The sequence below is a fragment of the Hevea brasiliensis genome, chromosome 11 (assembly GCF_030052815.1).
Source record: "Hevea brasiliensis isolate MT/VB/25A 57/8 chromosome 11, ASM3005281v1, whole genome shotgun sequence".
Classification (NCBI taxonomy): Eukaryota; Viridiplantae; Streptophyta; class Magnoliopsida; order Malpighiales; family Euphorbiaceae; genus Hevea; species Hevea brasiliensis.
The window spans coordinates 630,090-648,543 of record NC_079503.1 but is presented as its reverse complement, the minus strand read 5'-3'; the positions used below and the strand labels follow the sequence as shown (position 1 = coordinate 648,543).

At 39.6% G+C, this 18,454-nt stretch overlaps 1 protein-coding gene across 1 annotated transcript; it reads left to right on the top strand.

Moving 5' to 3' along the window:
- The first annotated feature begins 16,815 nt into the window (after positions 1 to 16,815).
- On the top strand, positions 16,816 to 18,375 carry LOC110671693 (probable sarcosine oxidase). Its single transcript, XM_021834242.2, has one exon. The coding sequence runs from the start codon at positions 16,943 to 16,945 to the stop codon at positions 18,176 to 18,178; it is 1,236 nt and encodes a 411-aa protein (XP_021689934.1). The 5' UTR covers positions 16,816 to 16,942; the 3' UTR covers positions 18,179 to 18,375.
- Positions 18,376 to 18,454: the final 79 nt, after the last annotated feature.

Here is an 18,454-nt window from a genome sequence, read left to right as displayed (position 1 = left end):
TTATTATTATTATTATTATTATTATTATTATTATTATTATTATCTAGTTTAAATGTATCATCAATGCAATAGATGTGGTGGCGCTTATATATAAAAAATAAGTGAGAAAAATATATTTATGTTTGAACTTACAATGGATAAGGTTTAGGTATAATTATTTTCTTAGCTCATTAATCTTACTTTAAATAAATAAAATAATGACAGTTTAGAAGAAAAAATAAAATAGTGCCACGTCGCTATACAAGCTAGACTTGCATGTCAATTATAGAAAGTTATTATTTGTATTAAGATTATCATAAATTTAAGACATAACACATATAATAAGGTTGATATATAAAATTCGTTTTGAATTTATAATAAATATTTATGGCGATAATTGGATGTTCATTAATTCTTGTCATCTCCGACATGCGATTAGCGCAAATTTTTGCTGGGACGATAGATGGGCCGAGTTACGAGCGCGTCAACATTTTATTAGGTTAATATTTATCTCTGTTAAGGCCAAACTTATCTTGGAGATCAATACAAGAGGAAATTAATATTGTTATATGAGTAAATTGATTCAGATGAATAGAGGATGAGTATTTTAGTACCTATTTTTAAAAATAAGGGAGACATATAAAGTTGCTCAAACTATAGGGGAATTAAACTCATAAGTCATACTATGAAGTTGTGGGAGAGAGTTGTGGAGTATCGACTACGTCATGATACTTCTATCTCTCTCAATCAATTTGGTTTCATGCCTGGTCGTTCAACTATAGAAGCGATCTTTCTCATTAGAAGCTTGATGGAGAAATATAGAGATGTGAAGAAAGATCTACACATGGTTTTTATTGATTTGGAGAAGACTTGTGATAATGTTTCAAGAGATGTCTTATGGAATGTGTTAGAATAAAAGAGGGTATCTATTAGGTACATACAAGTATTGAAAGATATGTATGAAGGAGTAACTACTATTGTGTGCACAGTGGGAGGGGACACAAGAGATTTTTCGATCTCAATTGGATAACACCAAGGATCAGCCATAAGCCCTTACCTTTTTACATTAGTTTTAGATTAATTGATGAAACATATACAAGAGAGTATTTCTTGGTGCATGATGTTTGCAGATGATATTATTCTGATAGATGAGACACGAGAAGGAGTTAATAGAAAGCTAGAGCTTCGGAGAAGTGCTCTAGAGTCAAAGGGCTTTAAGTTAAGTAGAACGAAGACAGAACACATGCATTGCAAGTTCAGTGAAGGCCAAACTGGTGATAGGGAAGGAGTTAGTTTGAATGGAGTGGTACTGTTCCAAAGTAATCACTTTAAATATCTAGGCTCAATCCTTCAAGTAGATGGGGGATGTGAGGAGGATGTTAGTCATAGGATTAAAGCCGGATGGTTGAAGTGGAGACGTGCCACGAGAGTTTTATGTTGTCACGACCTAACCTATGGGCCGGACCGGCACTATGACCTAGGTCAGCCAAAACCCTCGAGGCCCGTAGTAAGCCTAACTATTCCTCAATCCAACTCTAACGCCCATTTGGAACCAATTTCAAGAATTCAACCGGACAGAGTTCGACCATAAAGTAGACCTTTCAACGGGGAGTTTTTAACTCACTCGACTTATAAACATGATATATATAATCAATTGGGGAGCTCAGCTCACCCTTCACATACTCATAACAACACAAAAAAATAAATAGAAGCTTAGCTCCCTCATTCAGTCCAACAAACATGCATATAATAATAAGTTTACAGGCCCATCATGGTAATTATATTACAGACCCAAATCAAATGAATATTTCTAACACATGCGGAAATTCTAGGAGTTAACAAAATTACACAAACATTAATAAATAACCTGCAAAGGAGAAAAGTAGGTTAACCACAATAATAATCCTCCTGTAGCCTAAAAAATAATGAACAGGAGTGAGCGTTCGACTCAGAGAGTAAAATATCAATTTTAACCATAATCTCTATAACTATCTAAAGCTAATGCACCCTATAGAGTGAAATGCAATATCGGTAATATTTTCACATCATAACAGCAAAAAGGTAATTTGGAGCACTCACACACCCGATAATGTCAAACAATACATATATGGGAGCTGATCCCCTATACAGCTCTCTTATTCCAACTTGTGCCAGCGAAGAACTCAAGCCGTGTCTTACCTGAAGGACCAGGTCCCAGCGAAGATCTCAAGCCATGTTTACCCGTCCTGTCAATAGCCAACACCATATCACACGCACGCCAACACACACACACTGCTCCAAATTACCACAACAATATCCATAGCACTTTAACAGTTGTGAATGCAACATAAAATATGCCTAGAGTTTAACTACATAGATATATACATATAAGTGATGCATGGGCATGCTTGAACATATAATAATATCGAAATTTACAATTAAAATTAATATTTTACTCACAGACTTGACAGCAGTCACTGTGGCGACTGAGCGGAGGAAGAAGGCTTTCCCGGCTCACCTGACAATTTTATTACAATCATTTAATAAACTTGACTCCATACAAACTAAGAAAAAGACCAAAGACGTCCTAAGTTCGTGTCGAAAATCTGGCAGAGTCTCCCCTATACCTAGGACCTACCCAACCTACAAATGGGTTTAAAACATACTTCTATATCCATCAACCATACACCAACAACTCAATCATATCACACAGCCCCTCCTGGGCCCATCTAAACAGTCATCAATCACAATATGTAAAATTACAGTTTAGTCATTATAATTGACCCTTTTGCAAAAACTACCCAAATAAACTCTAAAAATTCTAAAACTTTGCCCCGCGGTCCTTAGCAATATTACCAGGCTATTGCAAAAAGAATCATAATTTTCTGAGCTACCACGAATATTTTATGGATTTTTAATCCCATTTAAGCACTAGAAAATTACGAAAAAGTAAGGTTCGGATTTACCTATGCCGATTCTGATCTCGAGAATGCGCTCGGGGCGTCTGACAATGGTGGGGTAGCTAAAATCTCGATCTAATTCAGAGACTTTTTCGGTAGCCAGTCTGTCTGGCCGGAAATTCACAAACCCGAACAATTGTCGAATTCCCACGAATTGAAAGTACCTAATTGGACAAACCGCTCGATGGATTTTGGTATTCTTAGTGTCTATAGAAAGCTCTCGAAGTGTAAATGGTGTTTGACATAAGACTCGGCCCAATTAGTGGCTGGATAGGCCGGATTTAGGCCAAGAAGGCGAAACAACGCGAGCACGTCTGGTGGTCTTCGCGCACATTTTCCAGCCGCCTGGAGCGTCGACCGGCCGTAGGGAGGCGGTGAGGCGGTGCGCCGGCGAGGTGGGGCAGGCTAGGTGGTGATGGCGAGAGGAGAGAGAAAACGGGAAGGGAATGAGGAGAGGTCGGGCGCGTGAGGGAGAAGAAAGAAGAAAAAGAAGATGGCCGGTCTGATTCGACCGGTCCGATCCTGTCCGGTTCGATTCAGGATATAAAATTTTGAATTTTTACTCTGCCTTGGGACCGAAAACAAGGCCCAAAAATTCTGAAAAAATTTGAGAAAACTTAAAAAAATTCGTAGACTCCAAATATATTTTTAGTTTTGCCACATGGTCTTTAAATTAATTTTTAAAAATCATCAAAGTTTTATATTTTCGGGAAATCAAACCCAATTTCGAAAATCCGAAAAATGTCAAATAATTTCCTAAAATTTAAATAAAATAAAATATTAATACTATTACAAAATAATAAATTTAAAAATTTGGGGTATTACATTCTTCTCCTCTTATAGAAAATTCGTCCTCGAATTTTACACAAGGCAGAATAAAGTACAGAATTACATATTGAATAGATAAGGGTACTTGCTACGCATGTCCCGCTCTAACTCCCAAGTGCACTCTTCCACTGACTGGCTCCTCCACAAAACCTTAATCATAGGGATCTATTTTGATCTTAACTGCCTCACTTGATAGTCCACTATGGCTATCGGTTGCTCCTTAAACGTCAAGTTTTCTTTCAGCTCTACTACATCCGGCTGTAGCATATGAGAAGGATCAGGTATGTATTTCCTGAGCATGGAGATGTGAAATATAAGATGAACGTGAGAAAGGTTGGGTGGTAACTCTAACCGGTAGGCAACTACTCCAACTCTATCAGTAACCTCAAAAAGTCCAATATACCGGGGTGCCAACTTGCCCTTCTTTCTAAATCTCATGACTCCCTTCATCGGAGAAACCTTCAGGAATACATAGTCGCCTACTGTAAACTCTACATCCCTCCGTCTGGGGTCTGCATAACTTTTCTGCCTACTGAAAGCTATTTTCAATCGTTCCCTGATTAAAGGAACTATCTCTGAAGTGTACTGCACTAGGTCTACATCATGCACCTTCGCTTCTCCCATTTCTGCCCAACACAGAGGAGACCTACACTTTCTTCCATATAGTGTCTCATAGGGTGCCATCCCTATGCTAGAATGATAACTGTTGTTGTAGGCAAACTCCACCACAAGGTAGCTGATCATCCCATTGACCTGCAAAATTCAAAACACTCATGCGAAGCATCTCTTCCAGTGTTTGGATTATCCTTTTGGACTGTCCGTCTGTCTGAGGGTGGAAAGTAGTACTAAAGTTCAACTGTGTGCCAAGTGCCTCCTGTAACTTCCTCCAAAACTGAGAAGTGAACTGGGGCCCTCTGTCAGATATTATGGAAGCAGGAACTCCATGCAATTTGACTATTTCTCGAATGTAGAGCAGGGCGTACTGTGCAACAGAATATGTGGTCTTTACAAGCAAGAAATGAGCTGATTTAGTTAGGCAGTCTACAATTACCCATATCGAATCATATCCTCGCGTGGTACGAGGTAACCCAGTCACAAAATCCATAATAATCATTTCCTACTTCCATTCTGGGATAGAGAGCTCTTGCAGTTTCCCTGACGGTCTCTGGTGTTCAAACTTCACCTTCTGAAAAGTCAAGCACTTGGACACAAAGTCTGCTACGTCTCTCTTCATGCCATTCCACCAATAGCTATCTTTCACATCATGGTACATTTTGGTAGAGCCTGGGTGGACATTGTACAATATATAGTGTGCCTATTGCATGATTGCATTTCTAAGATTGTCTACATCGGGCACACATATCCTGGAACCTTGCACTAGGGTGCCATCATTGGCAAATCCAAACTATAACGGCCCGGCCCACTAGTAATATTGTCCGCTTTGGGCCGAAGCCCTCACGGTTTTAAAATGCGTCATTAGGGGTTACGAACCACCAACTTATAAACCCAGTATCTCTCCCGTGTTTTGCCGATGTGGGATTTGCCTAGCGTGTTACAATCCACCCCCCTTATGGGACTCAGCGTCCTCGCTGAGGTTTGCCCCACCATCGCTCAGGGTTGCACGAGGAGCGGCTCTGATACCACAAATGTAACGGCCCAGCCCACTAGTGATATTGTCCGCTCTGAGCCAAAACGCTCACAGTTTTAAAACGCGTCACTAGGGTTTACGAACCACCAACTTATAAACCCAGCATCTCTCCCGTGTTTTGTCAATGTGGGATTTGCCTAGGGTGTTACAATCAAATCTAATAGCCCGGCCCACTAGTGATATTGTCCGCTCTGGGCCAAAACCCTCACGGTTTTAAAACTAGTCACTAGGGGTTACGAACCACCAACTTATAAACCCAGCATCTCTCCCGTGTTTTATCGACGTGGGATTTGCCTAGGGTGTTACAATCCACCCCCCTTATGGGACTCAGCGTCCTCGCTGAGGTTTGCCCCACCATCATTCAAGGTTGCACGCAGAGCAGCTCTGATACCACAAATGTAACGGCCCGGCCCACTAGTGATATTGTCCGCTTTGGGCCGAAGCCCTCACGATTTTAAAACGCGTCATTAAGGGTTACGAACCACCAACTTATAAATCCAGCATCTCTCCCATGTTTTGCTGATGTGGAATTTGCCTAGGGTGTTACACAAACTCTCCACCTTCACCCTGCTGTACTCTTTCTATGATCTTCATCAATTGTTGGTCTCTGTGTTGGGAAACTCTAACTCTGTCTCGCAAGTCTGGCCTCACTTGAAAATGGGCCAACAACACCCCCTCATCTGAAAGATCTAGGATGAAACCTTGATCCATCAACTCATGTACTTCCTGAATCAACGATCTCTTCTCCGCTGATATGTGTGCCAAACTGTCAGAAGATTTTCTGCTCAAAGCATCTGCTACTACATTAGCCTTCCCAGGGTGGTACTAGATGGTGCAATCATAGTCCTTCAGAAGCTCCATCCATCTCCTCTGTCTCAAGTTTAAATCCCTCTGTTGGAAGATATACTTCAAACTCTTATGGTCGGTGTATATCTCGCACACTTCACCATACAGGTAGTGTCTCCAGATTTTTAGTGCAAAGACTACAGCTGCCATTTCCAAATCATGGGTGGGGTAGTTCTGCTTATGCCTCTTCAGCTGCCTTGAAGCATAAGCCACTACTTTTCTATTCTGCATCAAAACACACCCTAAGCCAACTCTGGAAGCGTCACAGTACACGGTATATCTTTCACCACTCATCGATAGTGTCAACACAGGGGCGATGGTTAAACACTCCTTAAGCTTCTGGAAACTCTCCTCACAGTCATCTGTCCAAATGAATGGAACATTCTTCCGAGTTAACTTAGTTAGGGGAGCCGCTATCCTGGAAAAATCTTGCACAAAACGCCTATAGTAGCGGCTAGACCAGTAAAACTTCGCACCTCGGTGGATTTGTAGGCCTAAGCCAATCGATTCTGACCTCAATTTTCTTGGGATCCACTTGAATGCCATCACTAGAAACCACATGTCCCAAGAATGAGATGCTTTCTAGCCAAAATTCACATTTTGAAAATTTGACATATAGCTGGTGCTCCCTCAAAGTTTGCAACACCATCCCCAAATGCCACACGTGTTCTTCCTCAGTCCGAGAGTATACCAAAATGTCATCTATGAATACGATGACAAAACGGTCCAGGAATGGCCTGAACACTATGTTCATCAAGTCCATGAAGGATGCTGGTGCATTAGTGAGTCCAAAAGACATCACCAAGAACTCATAATGACCATATCTTGTCCTGAATGTTGTTTTGAACATATCCTCATTCCTGATTCTCAACTGATGGTAGCCTGATTGCAGGTCTATCTTGAAAAATAATCTAGCCCCTTGGAGCTGATCAAACAGATCATCGATTCAAGGAAATGGATACTTGTTCTTCACAGTCACCTTGTTCAGCTGTATATAGTTAATGCACAACCTCAAGGACCCATCTTTCTTTCTCACGAATAGAACAGGAGCACCCCAGGGTGAAGTGCTCGGACGTATGAAACCCTTGTCCAAAAGCTCCTGTAGTTGTTTCTTTAGCTCTTTCAATTCTACTGGTGCCATCCTGTAAGGCGACATTGATATGGGGTTTGTACCCGGCACAACATCAATGCAGAACTCTATTTCCCTTCCTGGTGGCAACCCTGGAAGCTCCTCAGGGTAGACATCCATGAATTCTCTGACAATAGGAACATTTTCCATGTTGACACCTTCTACAGATGTATCTCTCACCAATGCCAAATACCCTTGACATCCACGCCTCAGTATTTTTCTAGCACTAATTGCTGACACTAAATTATATGGAGCCAAGCTCTTGTCACCATCAAAGCTAAATTCTTCCACACCAGGTATGTGGAAATACACTTTTTTGTTCCTGCAGTCTAAAGTGGCATAATGAGTTGCCAACTAATCCATTCCCAAGATTACATCGATATCCATTACTGGTAGAGGAACTAAGTCTGCTAGGAGGATTCTTCCATCCACTACTACTGGGCTACCCAGAAAAACCATATTTACATCTATGTTGTCACTAAGTGGGGTAGCTATAGACAAAGGGTATTCTAAATTTGTAGGGTTCCTACCCCATCTCATGGCAAACACTGGGGAGACAAATGAGTGCGTAGCACCCGGATCTATTAAAACACGAGCCTCATAGGAATAAACTAAAAGAATACTAGCCACAACTATATTAGAAGCCTGAGCATCCTGGTGGGTCAGGGTGAAAACCCAAGCTTGACCCCTACCCTGGGTTGCAAAACCCTGATACTGACTCATACCTCCTGATCTGCCTCCAAATCCACGACCCCCTTGTCCTCGGCCCTGTTGGCCACTGAACTGACTACCTGCCATACTGGAAACACTAGGATACAACTGACGAGGAACATTTGCAACAGAACCCTGTGACCCCATCTGTGGTTCTCTGAACACAGGGCATTCCCTAGCAAAGTGACCTGTTTGGCCATACCTGAAACATACTCCTGAACCCATCATACAAGGTCCTGAATGTCCTCTTTCACATTGTGCGCAAAGTGCCAAGGAGGATCCTGAACTAGACCCAGAATTGCTGTACCCCGAACTGTGACCACTGTTGGATCCGTACGCTGGTCTGAATCCTCAAGATTTGTGTCTAAAACCACTCCTCTTATTCCTGCTTCTTCCTCTGTAATTAGTTTGGCCACCGCTACCTGTAGTACCCATGTGGGGAACACCTGAAGAACCCTCTGCTCTATTTTTCTTTGCCCTTCCGCTGTCATCCACAGCATAACTAATCTTAATCTTTCTGGCTCGATCAACTACCACATCAAAAGACTGATCAGACATCATGGCCAGGTTTGCATACCTCCTGTAACACCCCCGTTTGCATAGCCTGGTAGATTTCACTGTTCCGGTGACCGGTGTCGGTCCGGACAATTAAGGGGATTAGAACCACTCTTAAGACAACTAGAGAAGCTATAAACACAAATAATTAGTAATGTCCAATTAGTCAAGTATAAACAAGAAAAAAACAGAATATAAGAAGTTAAACGAGCCGAGAGTCACAGCGATGGGTGACCTTCTCGGGAACAACTGCGAAGTTGTTTTAAACTCAAATTTCGAACCGTAAAATGTGACGCCGTGATCCTTAGAACCCTTATGAACACAGTGGAAAATAGAAAATCATGAAAAAGAACTGTTAAGCCAGTCAAATAATTAGGTCAGAAAACCGGAAGAAATATTGGATTATTTGCAAACCGAGATGAACAAGCGAGGGGCAATTTAGTCAATTGACCACGAGAGTTGACTCCTGACCTAACTGTCAAATAAAATCGGAGAAAAGAAAATTTCAGAGTCAGGAATTAAATTAAAGAACTAATAGGAAAAAAATAAAAAAAAAGAAAGAAAAAAAAAGGTTGGAAAAAGGTTATTACATCATGCATGATGCAATAAACCTAATATTTAAATAATTGAAAATTTCGGGATAAATCTTAATAATTAAAAGACAAAATAAAAAGAAAAAAAAAATTGGTTTCTTTTTTTTTTCATTTCCGTCAACTCTCATCTCCTCTCTCATCTCTCTCATTTTCTTAACCTCCTCCATTGAAGCTCACTAAAAAGCTTCTTAAACCCAAGATTTGAGCCATGAAATTTATAATTTTCTTAATTAAAACTTGTAGTTGAGTCTTGTTAAGAAGATTGAAAAGAGAAAAATTGAAAGAAGCTTGAAGAATCAAGAAGTTGGAAAGCTCTATTTGAGGTAAGCTCTCTTCCTTAATTTTGATTGAATTATAAGTATAGAAGTAAGATGAAAGTGGTTAGAAATACATGAAAACATGCAAAATCATGCCTATCTAGAACCCTAGGAATTTTGGCCAGTAGCAAACTAATGTTGAAATGGGTAATTTTGATACAAATAATGAAGTGGTTAAGTGTAAGTGAGGGTATGAGTACTAAAAATACATTTAGAATTCAACAAGAGAGTAAGATATGAAAGTTAGGGTTTGGACCTAGGGTTTGGGAGGCAAAATTGTGAGAAATTGGTAAATGATATATTTGACCTAATGTGAAGTAAAAAATGATCATTTGTGACCAAATGAGGTGTGTTAGAAGTGTTGGAATTAAAAGCTAATTCGGATTGGATAAGGTCATGTGCTGGCAGCATGACCAAAATTTCCTTTGAGGGACCAAAAATAAAATTTTACAAGTCCAATGGATATGGGACCAATTGGGGATGAAAATAGGCACTAAATGAAACAATTTTCATTTAGGAAGTCTGTCCAAAAAGTGACTAAAACCTAGTGAACAAAGTGACCGAAGTTGAGAAATCACAGGCTGCCCTGCACAACCTGACCAAATGAACAGTATTTGTTCATTTGGTCATAACTCGAGCTAGGCAGGTCAAAATGACCTGAAATTTTACCAGTGGTTAGATGAGATATAGATCTAAAACTTTCATGAAGAACACAAACTCAAATTATGCCATTAACTAAATCAAATTACTGAGCAAATTTGGGTCACTGAATCTGCAGACTGCAGATTTGCCATTTGAATAGTAATGTTTCAATGGCTATAACTCTCTCTAGAAAACTCCGATGTAGGCGATTCTTGAACCAATGGAAACCTAAGGTATAGTAGAACATTTCATATGAAGAAAATTAGACCAAATTATGGACTTAACTTGATCAAATTGCTGAACGAAGTTACATCAACAAATCTGCAGAACCAAAATTCTATAGCATGAACAGTAAATGTAATTTGCTTATAACTTGAGCTACAAAACTCCAATTGAGGTGATTCAAAAAGGAGAATAAACTTAAGACAATAGGGAACATTTTATATGAAGAAAGTTTTGCCAAATTCCAATAGTAAACTGACCAATGAAATAGTATAATTAGGGACACCAAAACTGAAAATTTGGTCATTTTGCCTAAAAGACCTAAGTTTTGAGAAAATGACCGAAACCAACAAGTTTGGTGACCAAAATGTGGTATGTGGGTAAATTTGGAGTTCCCATACCTATTAAGCCTTATAAAGTCAATAATTTGACTTAAATAGTATAGTGAATAGTAACCCGAAATACAAAATTTTAAGAACGTCGAGTTTAGCACGTTAGAGCTAGGTAAAAGTGAAGTTAAATTTATTTTTGAATTTATGTTAAGTTATGGTACTGAAACACTGTAAAAATTGTGTGTTTCAGTTGAAAAAAAATACTGGGAAAGAATCCGAGGAACCGAGTCGAGGCCAAGAGGCGACTCGCTTGAGGTTTGTGCACAACATCACTATGCTTTAAAAATTCATTGATAAAGTGAATGAAATATGCATTTTACTTTTGCTTTGAATTGTTGAAAGTTGATTGTGACCTTATTTATGATGTTTTGATTTAAATTATGGAAAGTTAGTTTTGTATATTTGAAATGACAATATTTAGTAAATTGTTAAGATAAGTTTTAAAACCACAGTGTCATGACCATATATTTGAACACCTCACTAGCACGATTAGTGGGGCTAATTAGTTTCGAATTTTGATTCCTTCTCTGGAGAAGTGTTGAGGTGTGCCAGTAGAAGAGGATGTGAATGGATATCCATATATTTGAGCTAGCTAGCCTTGTGATGTGATTTCTCTTTAGCCTCTGGCTATTGAGATTCTATTTGTTTCGAATGGTATGATCTAACTGTGGGTTTTATGAAATATGTTTTGATACTTTGAAATGAACTTGGTTTGCATTAAAATCTCATAATTCATGTTTTGTGTTTAATGCTCATGTTTAGTCAATTTTTTTTTGAATAAATGTGCTTTAAGTTTTGCATAAAGATTATTTTAGTATGTTGTGCACCACTGAGTCCTAGTACTCAGCGATAGCTTCTATTCTTTGTCGCAGATCTGAGAGACTAGAGGAGCAGCAGACTGAGCTGCTAAGGATTAAAGATCATTCAGCTTGAAGTTATCGGGTATAATTTATACCCTAATTGTAAATATTTCTTTTGATGTATGTATTGCATATAAATGTATGGACATGTAATGGGTCTTGAGCAGCTTGTACAAAATTTGTATGAAGTTTGTAATAAAAATTTAGTTTGAATTTCCTTTGATGTAAATTTTGTAATGATGTATATATAAATTATTTTGCCTCTAATGAAATATGAGTGAAACCATTTTATTTAATTTGAATGAAATGTATTGTTAGTATTTTGAGGATTATTGAATTTTGAACTTGAGAAATTGATTGAAATGATTATGGAGTTGTTGAAATGGATTGAGTTTGATTGTGAAATTGAAGTAGTTGTTGAGAAAACATTTTTAGAAGTGCTTTTTACAGGTATTTGAAGAACTGTTTTCTCAAAATATAGAGAGAACTCTATCAAAATTTTTATAAAATTTGCGTAAAAATAAAATGGGCCAAAAATATTAACTAGTTTTAATTTTAACTAAATGTTTTAAGTACTTATTAGAAAATGCTCACCACTTATCAAAAGTAAGAAAATTGTTTTAAAATCTCTTATAAGGTACTTAATGAGTTATCGGTTGGTGAAGTTCGGTAGTTCATTAGGTATTCTACGGGATCATGTTATGCCTTACAGAGGGGTAAGGTGTGACACCTCCTGTCAAGCCCCTTTAGAAACCTCTTCACCTTCATAGTTTCTGTAGCTACTGCTGTAGGGGCATATCTGCTCAATTCCAGAAATTCTATAGCATATTCATCTACAGACCTGTCATTCTGTCTTAAGGCCTCAAAGGCCCACTGCTTTTGATCTCTAAAACTTTTTGGTATAAACCGGTTGATAAACAGTTCCACAAACTGGGTACATGACAAACCTTCCATCCGAGGTAATATGTAGTCATTCATCCATTGTCTAGGCATAGGCCCCATGACATGCTGCACACACTCTATGAGCCTCCTATCAATCAACTGCAACTCCATACCTGCCTGTTTGCATGAATCCAAAAATCGATAGGCATCGTCTGACACATCATAAGTACTAGGCACCAATTTCTTGAAATTAATTATCTGTTTATACGGTTCCCCTCTTGGTGCGGTGGACTGCTGCTGTTGGGGAGGGTGAACCATATACTATGCCATCATATCGATGGTTCTCTATAAACCAGCTAGGGTAGCTGCCATTGGATCCATGGGACCCTGTGCCATAAAAAGACTGATCCTGAACTGGTGGCAACTGCTCTTCTACTTGAGCAGCTCTAGGCCTCCTAGCCCGCTTCCTCGGGGCAGGCGCCTCATCCTGTGCTGACACCTCGTCTGGCACATCTAGTTCTGGTGCAGTGGCAGCTCTCTTGTTTCTATGCATTTTCCTGAAATTCAGCAGCATTAGCCCACAAAACTTCAAAACTGCATATTACACAGATCTATAGACTCATAATTATACATAATTATATGAAGCAGAAACTAAAAGTACAGATGACAATGCAAGATGAATGTGGACCCTATTTTCCACATGTGACTCCTATTAGACTCTTCTTAACACTTTAGACAATTATTCCCTATGAATCTGGAGCCTAAGCTCTGATACCACATTTGTCACGACCCAACCTATGGGCCGGACCGACACTAGGACCTAGGTCAGCCTAAAGCCTTCGAGGCCCGTAGTAAGCCTTACTATTCCTCAATCCAACTCTAAGGCCCATTTGGGCCCAATTTCAAGAATTCAACCGGACAAAGTCCGACCATAAAGTGGACTTTTCAATGGGAAGTTTTTTACTCACCCGACCTGCAAACATGATATATATAATCAATTGGGGAGCTCAGCTCACCCTCCACATACTCATAACAATACAAAAAAATAAATAGGAGCTCAGCTCCCTCATTCAGTCCAACAAACATGCATATAATAATAAGTTTACAGGCCCATCATGGTAATTATATTACAGACCCAAATCAAATGAATATTTCTAACACATGCGGAAATTATAGGAGTTAACAAAATTACACAAACATTAATAAACAACCTGCGAAGGAGAAAAGCAGGTTAACCACAATAATAATCCTCCTGTAGCCTGAAAAATAATGAACAGGAGTGAGCGTTCATCTCAGAGAGTAAAATATCAATTTTAACCATAATCTCTATAACTATCTAAAGCTAATGCATCCTGTAGAGTGAAATGCAACATCGACAATATTTTCACAACAGCAAAAAGGTAATTTGGAGCACTCACACACCCGATAATGTCAAACAATACATATATGAGAGTTGATCCCCTATACAGCTCTCTCATTCCAACCTGTGCCAGCGAAGAACTCAACTCGGACTTCCACTTAATAAACCAAATCGGGGTCCCAGCGAAGAACTCAAGTCGTGTCCACCCTGAAGGACCGAGTCCCAGCGAAGATCTCAAGCCATGTCTACCCGTCCTGTCTATAGCCAACACCACATCACACGCACGCTAACACACACATCTGCTCCAAATTACCACAACAACATCCATGGCACTTTAACAGTTGTGAATGCAATATAAAATGTGCCTAGAGTTTAACTACATAGATATATACATATAAGTGATGCATGGGCATGCTTGAACATGTAATAATATCAAAATTACAATTAAAAATAATATTTTACTCACAGACTTGACAGTAGTCACTGTGGTAGCTAGGCGGAGGAAGAAGGCTGTTCTGGCTCACCTGACAATTTTATTACAATCATTTAATAAATTTGACTCATACAAACTAAGAAAAAGACAAAAGACGTCCTAAGTCGTGCCGAAAATCCGGTAGAGTCTCCCCTATACCTAGGACCTACCCAACCTGCAAATGGGTTTAAAACACACTTATGTATCCATCAACCATACACCCATAACTCAATCATATCACACGGCCCCTCCTGGGCCCATCCAAACAGTCATTAATCATAATATATAAAATTATAGTTTAGTCCTTATAATTAACCCTTTTGCAAAAACTACCCAAATAAACTCTAAAAATTCTAAAACTTCGCCCCGCGGTCCTTAGCAATATTACCAGGCTATTGCAAAAAGAATCATAATTTTCTGAGCTACCACGAATATTTTGTGGATTTTTAATCCCATTTAAGCACTAGAAAATTACAAAAAAGCAAGGTTTAGGTTTACCTATGCCGATTCCGATCTCAGGAACGCGCTCGGGGCATCTGACAACGATGGGGTAGCCAAAATCTCGGTCCAATTCGGAGACTTTTTCGTTAGCCGATCTGTGAGGCCGGAAATTCATAGACCTGGACAACTGTCGAATTCTCACGAATTGAAGGTACCTACATAAAGCCCACAACACGGAGGTTAGTATATAATTTTTACGAAATTTTCTAAGCTCATTTAATACTCGGAAAAATACTACGAAGTTCCATGGGACCCACCGAAAAACGGTGTCGGAAAATTTTGAAATTTATATTTCCGCGAAGCTCTTGACTAGTGGAGCGCTCTGGTACTCTTGGTTTTCTCGTGGGATTCACGGTTTGCGAGAAATCTAGCCCAAAAATCAAAATGGGCTAAAACTTTCTGGATAAAAATTGGACAAACCGCTCGATGGATTTTGGTTTTCTTAGTGTCTATGGAAAGCTCTCAAAGTGTAGATGGTGTTTGACACAAGACCCGGCCCAATTGGTGGCCGGATCGACCGGATTTTGGCCGGGAAGTTGAAACAGCGCGCACGCATCTGGTGGTCTTCGTTCGCCTTTTCAGACAGCCTGGAGCGTTGGCCGGCCGTGGGGAGGTGGTAAGGCAGTGCGCCGGCGAGGTGGGGAAGGCTGGGTGGCGGCGGCACGGCCTGGGGGTGAGGGAGGAGAGAGAAAACGGGAAGGGAAGGAGAAGAGGTCGGGCGCGAGAGGGAGAAGAAAGAAGAAAAAGAAAAGGGCCGGTCCGATTCGACCTGTCAGATCCGATCCGGTTCGATTTGGCCAGTTCGATTCAGCATACAAAATTTTGAATTTTTACTTTGCCTTGGGACCGAAAATGAGGTCCAAAAATTTCGAAAAATTTCTAGAAAACTCAAAAAAATTCGTAGACTCCAAATATATTTTTAGTTTTGCCACGTGGTCTTTAAATTAATTTTTAAAAATGATCAAACTTTTATATTTTTTGGAAATCAAACCCGATTTTGAAAATCTAAAAAATTTCAAATAATTTTCTAAAATTTAAATAAAATAAAATATTAAAATTATCACAAAATAATAAATTTAAAAATTTGGGGTGTTACATATGTGATCGCAAGATTTCCAATAAGTTAAAAGGAAAATTTTACCGTACAACCATACGACCAGTTATATTATATGGTAGTGAGTGTTGGGCACTGAAAGAGTCGTATGCGTCTAAGATAAGAGTTACAGAGATGAGAATGTTAAGGTAGATGAGTGGCCATACTAGACTAGATAAAATCCGTAATGAGAGTATTAAAGAAAAGGTAGGAGTGGTACCAATTGAAGATAAGTTGAGAGAAGGGAGATTGAGGTGGTTTGGTCATGTGAAACGTAGATATACGGAGGCTCAAATTAGACAAGTAAAGCACATTAAGTTAGATGATAGAAAGAAAAAAAGGGGTAGACCTAAATTGACTTGAAGGAGAGTAGTACAATATGACATAAAAATATTACACATTTCTGAGGATTTAACTCAAAATCGTTTAGAGTGGAGAAAGTGAATTTATATAGCTGACCCCAAATTTTTAGGATAAAAACTTAGTTTAGTTGATTTGTATATGAGTAAATTGATTCATATCTTAAACAATTAATCTCAAAATTTCTCTTATATAAAATTATGAAAGCTACTGACAAACTACCATCAAAGCATTAATTGGAAGGTCAGCTTGCTCATGCCTTAGCAAAAGAGGCACTTACTTCTTACGGATGGAAAGAACTACAATCTTCTGTTTCTGTTGTAGCTAGACTGGATGTTACTGGTACTTTTGTTGATTAACCAAATATTAATAAATAAATAAAACAAAATTCCTCCCAAAAAAAAACGAAGGGCAAGTGGCAGATATGAAATATTGAGTCTAACATGTGGCTCATTACGAGGTATCGCACGTTATAAAGCGAAACCATCTCAAGCTCGCTCGCTCACTCACTTAGATCCAATCTAGCTTGCAAACATTCCTGAATATCTGCTTCTCTGTGTGTGTGTGTGTGTGTGTGAGAGAGAGAGAGAGAGAGAGAGAGAGAGAGAGAGAGATGGAATTCTCCGGCGATGGATTTGATGTGGTGGTTGTCGGTGCAGGCATCATGGGCAGCTCCACTGCCTATGAACTAGCAAAAAGAGGTCAAAAAACTCTTCTGCTAGAGCAATTCGACTTCTTGCACCACCGTGGATCATCACACGGCGAGTCACGTACAATACGAGCAACATACCCGGAGGACTACTACTGTGCCATGGCCAAGGAATCCTTCGCACTATGGGAGGAAGCCCAGTTAGAAATCGGCTTCAAGGTTTATTTCAAAGCCCAGCAGTTCGATATGGGGCCATCAGATAATAAAAGTCTGCTTTCAGTTATCTCCAGCTGCCAGAAAAACTCGGTTCCTTATCAGGTTCTCGACCGGCAACAAGTGGAAGAGAAATTTTCCGGCAGAATTAAACTGCCGGAGAACTGGATTGGGGTATGTAGTGAGCTTGGTGGAGTAATAAAACCCACAAAGGCAGTATCAATGTTCCAAGCGCTGGCATTACGAAAGGGTGCAATTTTAAGGGACAATATACAAGTCGATAACATAGTTAAGGATGAGGTGAAAGGAGGGGTATGGGTGTCCTCTGCTAATGGTGAAAAGTTTTTGGCTAAAAAATGTGTCATTACGGCCGGGGCTTGGGCCAGAAAGCTTGTTAAAACAGTCAACGGCCTTGAATTACCCATTCAAGCTTTGGAGACTACAGTATGTTACTGGAGGATTAAGGAAGGCCATGAGGCTGACTTTGCTATAGGAGGTGATTTTCCTACATTTGCTAGCTACGGCCAGCCTTACATATACGGCACACCGTCTTTAGAGTTTCCGGGTTTGATCAAGATTGCTGTGCACGGCGGTTACCCGTGTGATCCGGACAAAAGACCATGGGGCCCTGGCCTATCGTTAAGTTCTTTGAAGGAATGGATTGAAGGAAGATTTTCAGGGCTTGTTGATTACGGCGGGCCAGTTGCTACTCAATTGTGCATGTACTCCATGACCCCAGACGAAGATTATGTCATAGATTTTCTAGGAGGGGAGTTTGGGATGGACGTGGTCATCGGCGGTGGGTTTTCAGGTCATGGGTTCAAGATGGCGCCAGTGGTGGGAAGGATTTTATCGGACATGGCCCTGTGTGGGGAGGCTAAAGGAGTGGACCTCAAGTACTTCAGGATTCAAAGATTTCAACAGAATCCTAAAGGGAATGTGAAGGACTTCGAAGACCAAGTTGGTTTTTCTTCCAATCACAAGTAGAATGTATATTTATCCAAATTCATTCCCCAGTCGATGTATTAATAGGAAATTTATAGCCATTTGTATCTTATCTTCTACGATGATGTGTTCTCTCCTCTCTCCATCAAAATTGAACCCTTGAATTCAATATTCAAAAGACCACTGCACAAGTATCGTACAGAGTCAAATTCCAATGATAGAGAGTCAAATTCAAATGATCTCAACTGCTAATTTCCTTGAATTGTTTATTCAGAATTAACAAATTTCCAGAAGTTTTGATTGTGCCAAAATATAACG

What these genes read in the sequence shown, in the direction of transcription:
- LOC110671693 (XM_021834242.2), top strand. Translation starts at nt 16,943, where the DNA reads ATGGAATTCTCCGGCGATGGATTTGATGTGGTGGTTGTCGGTGCAGGC.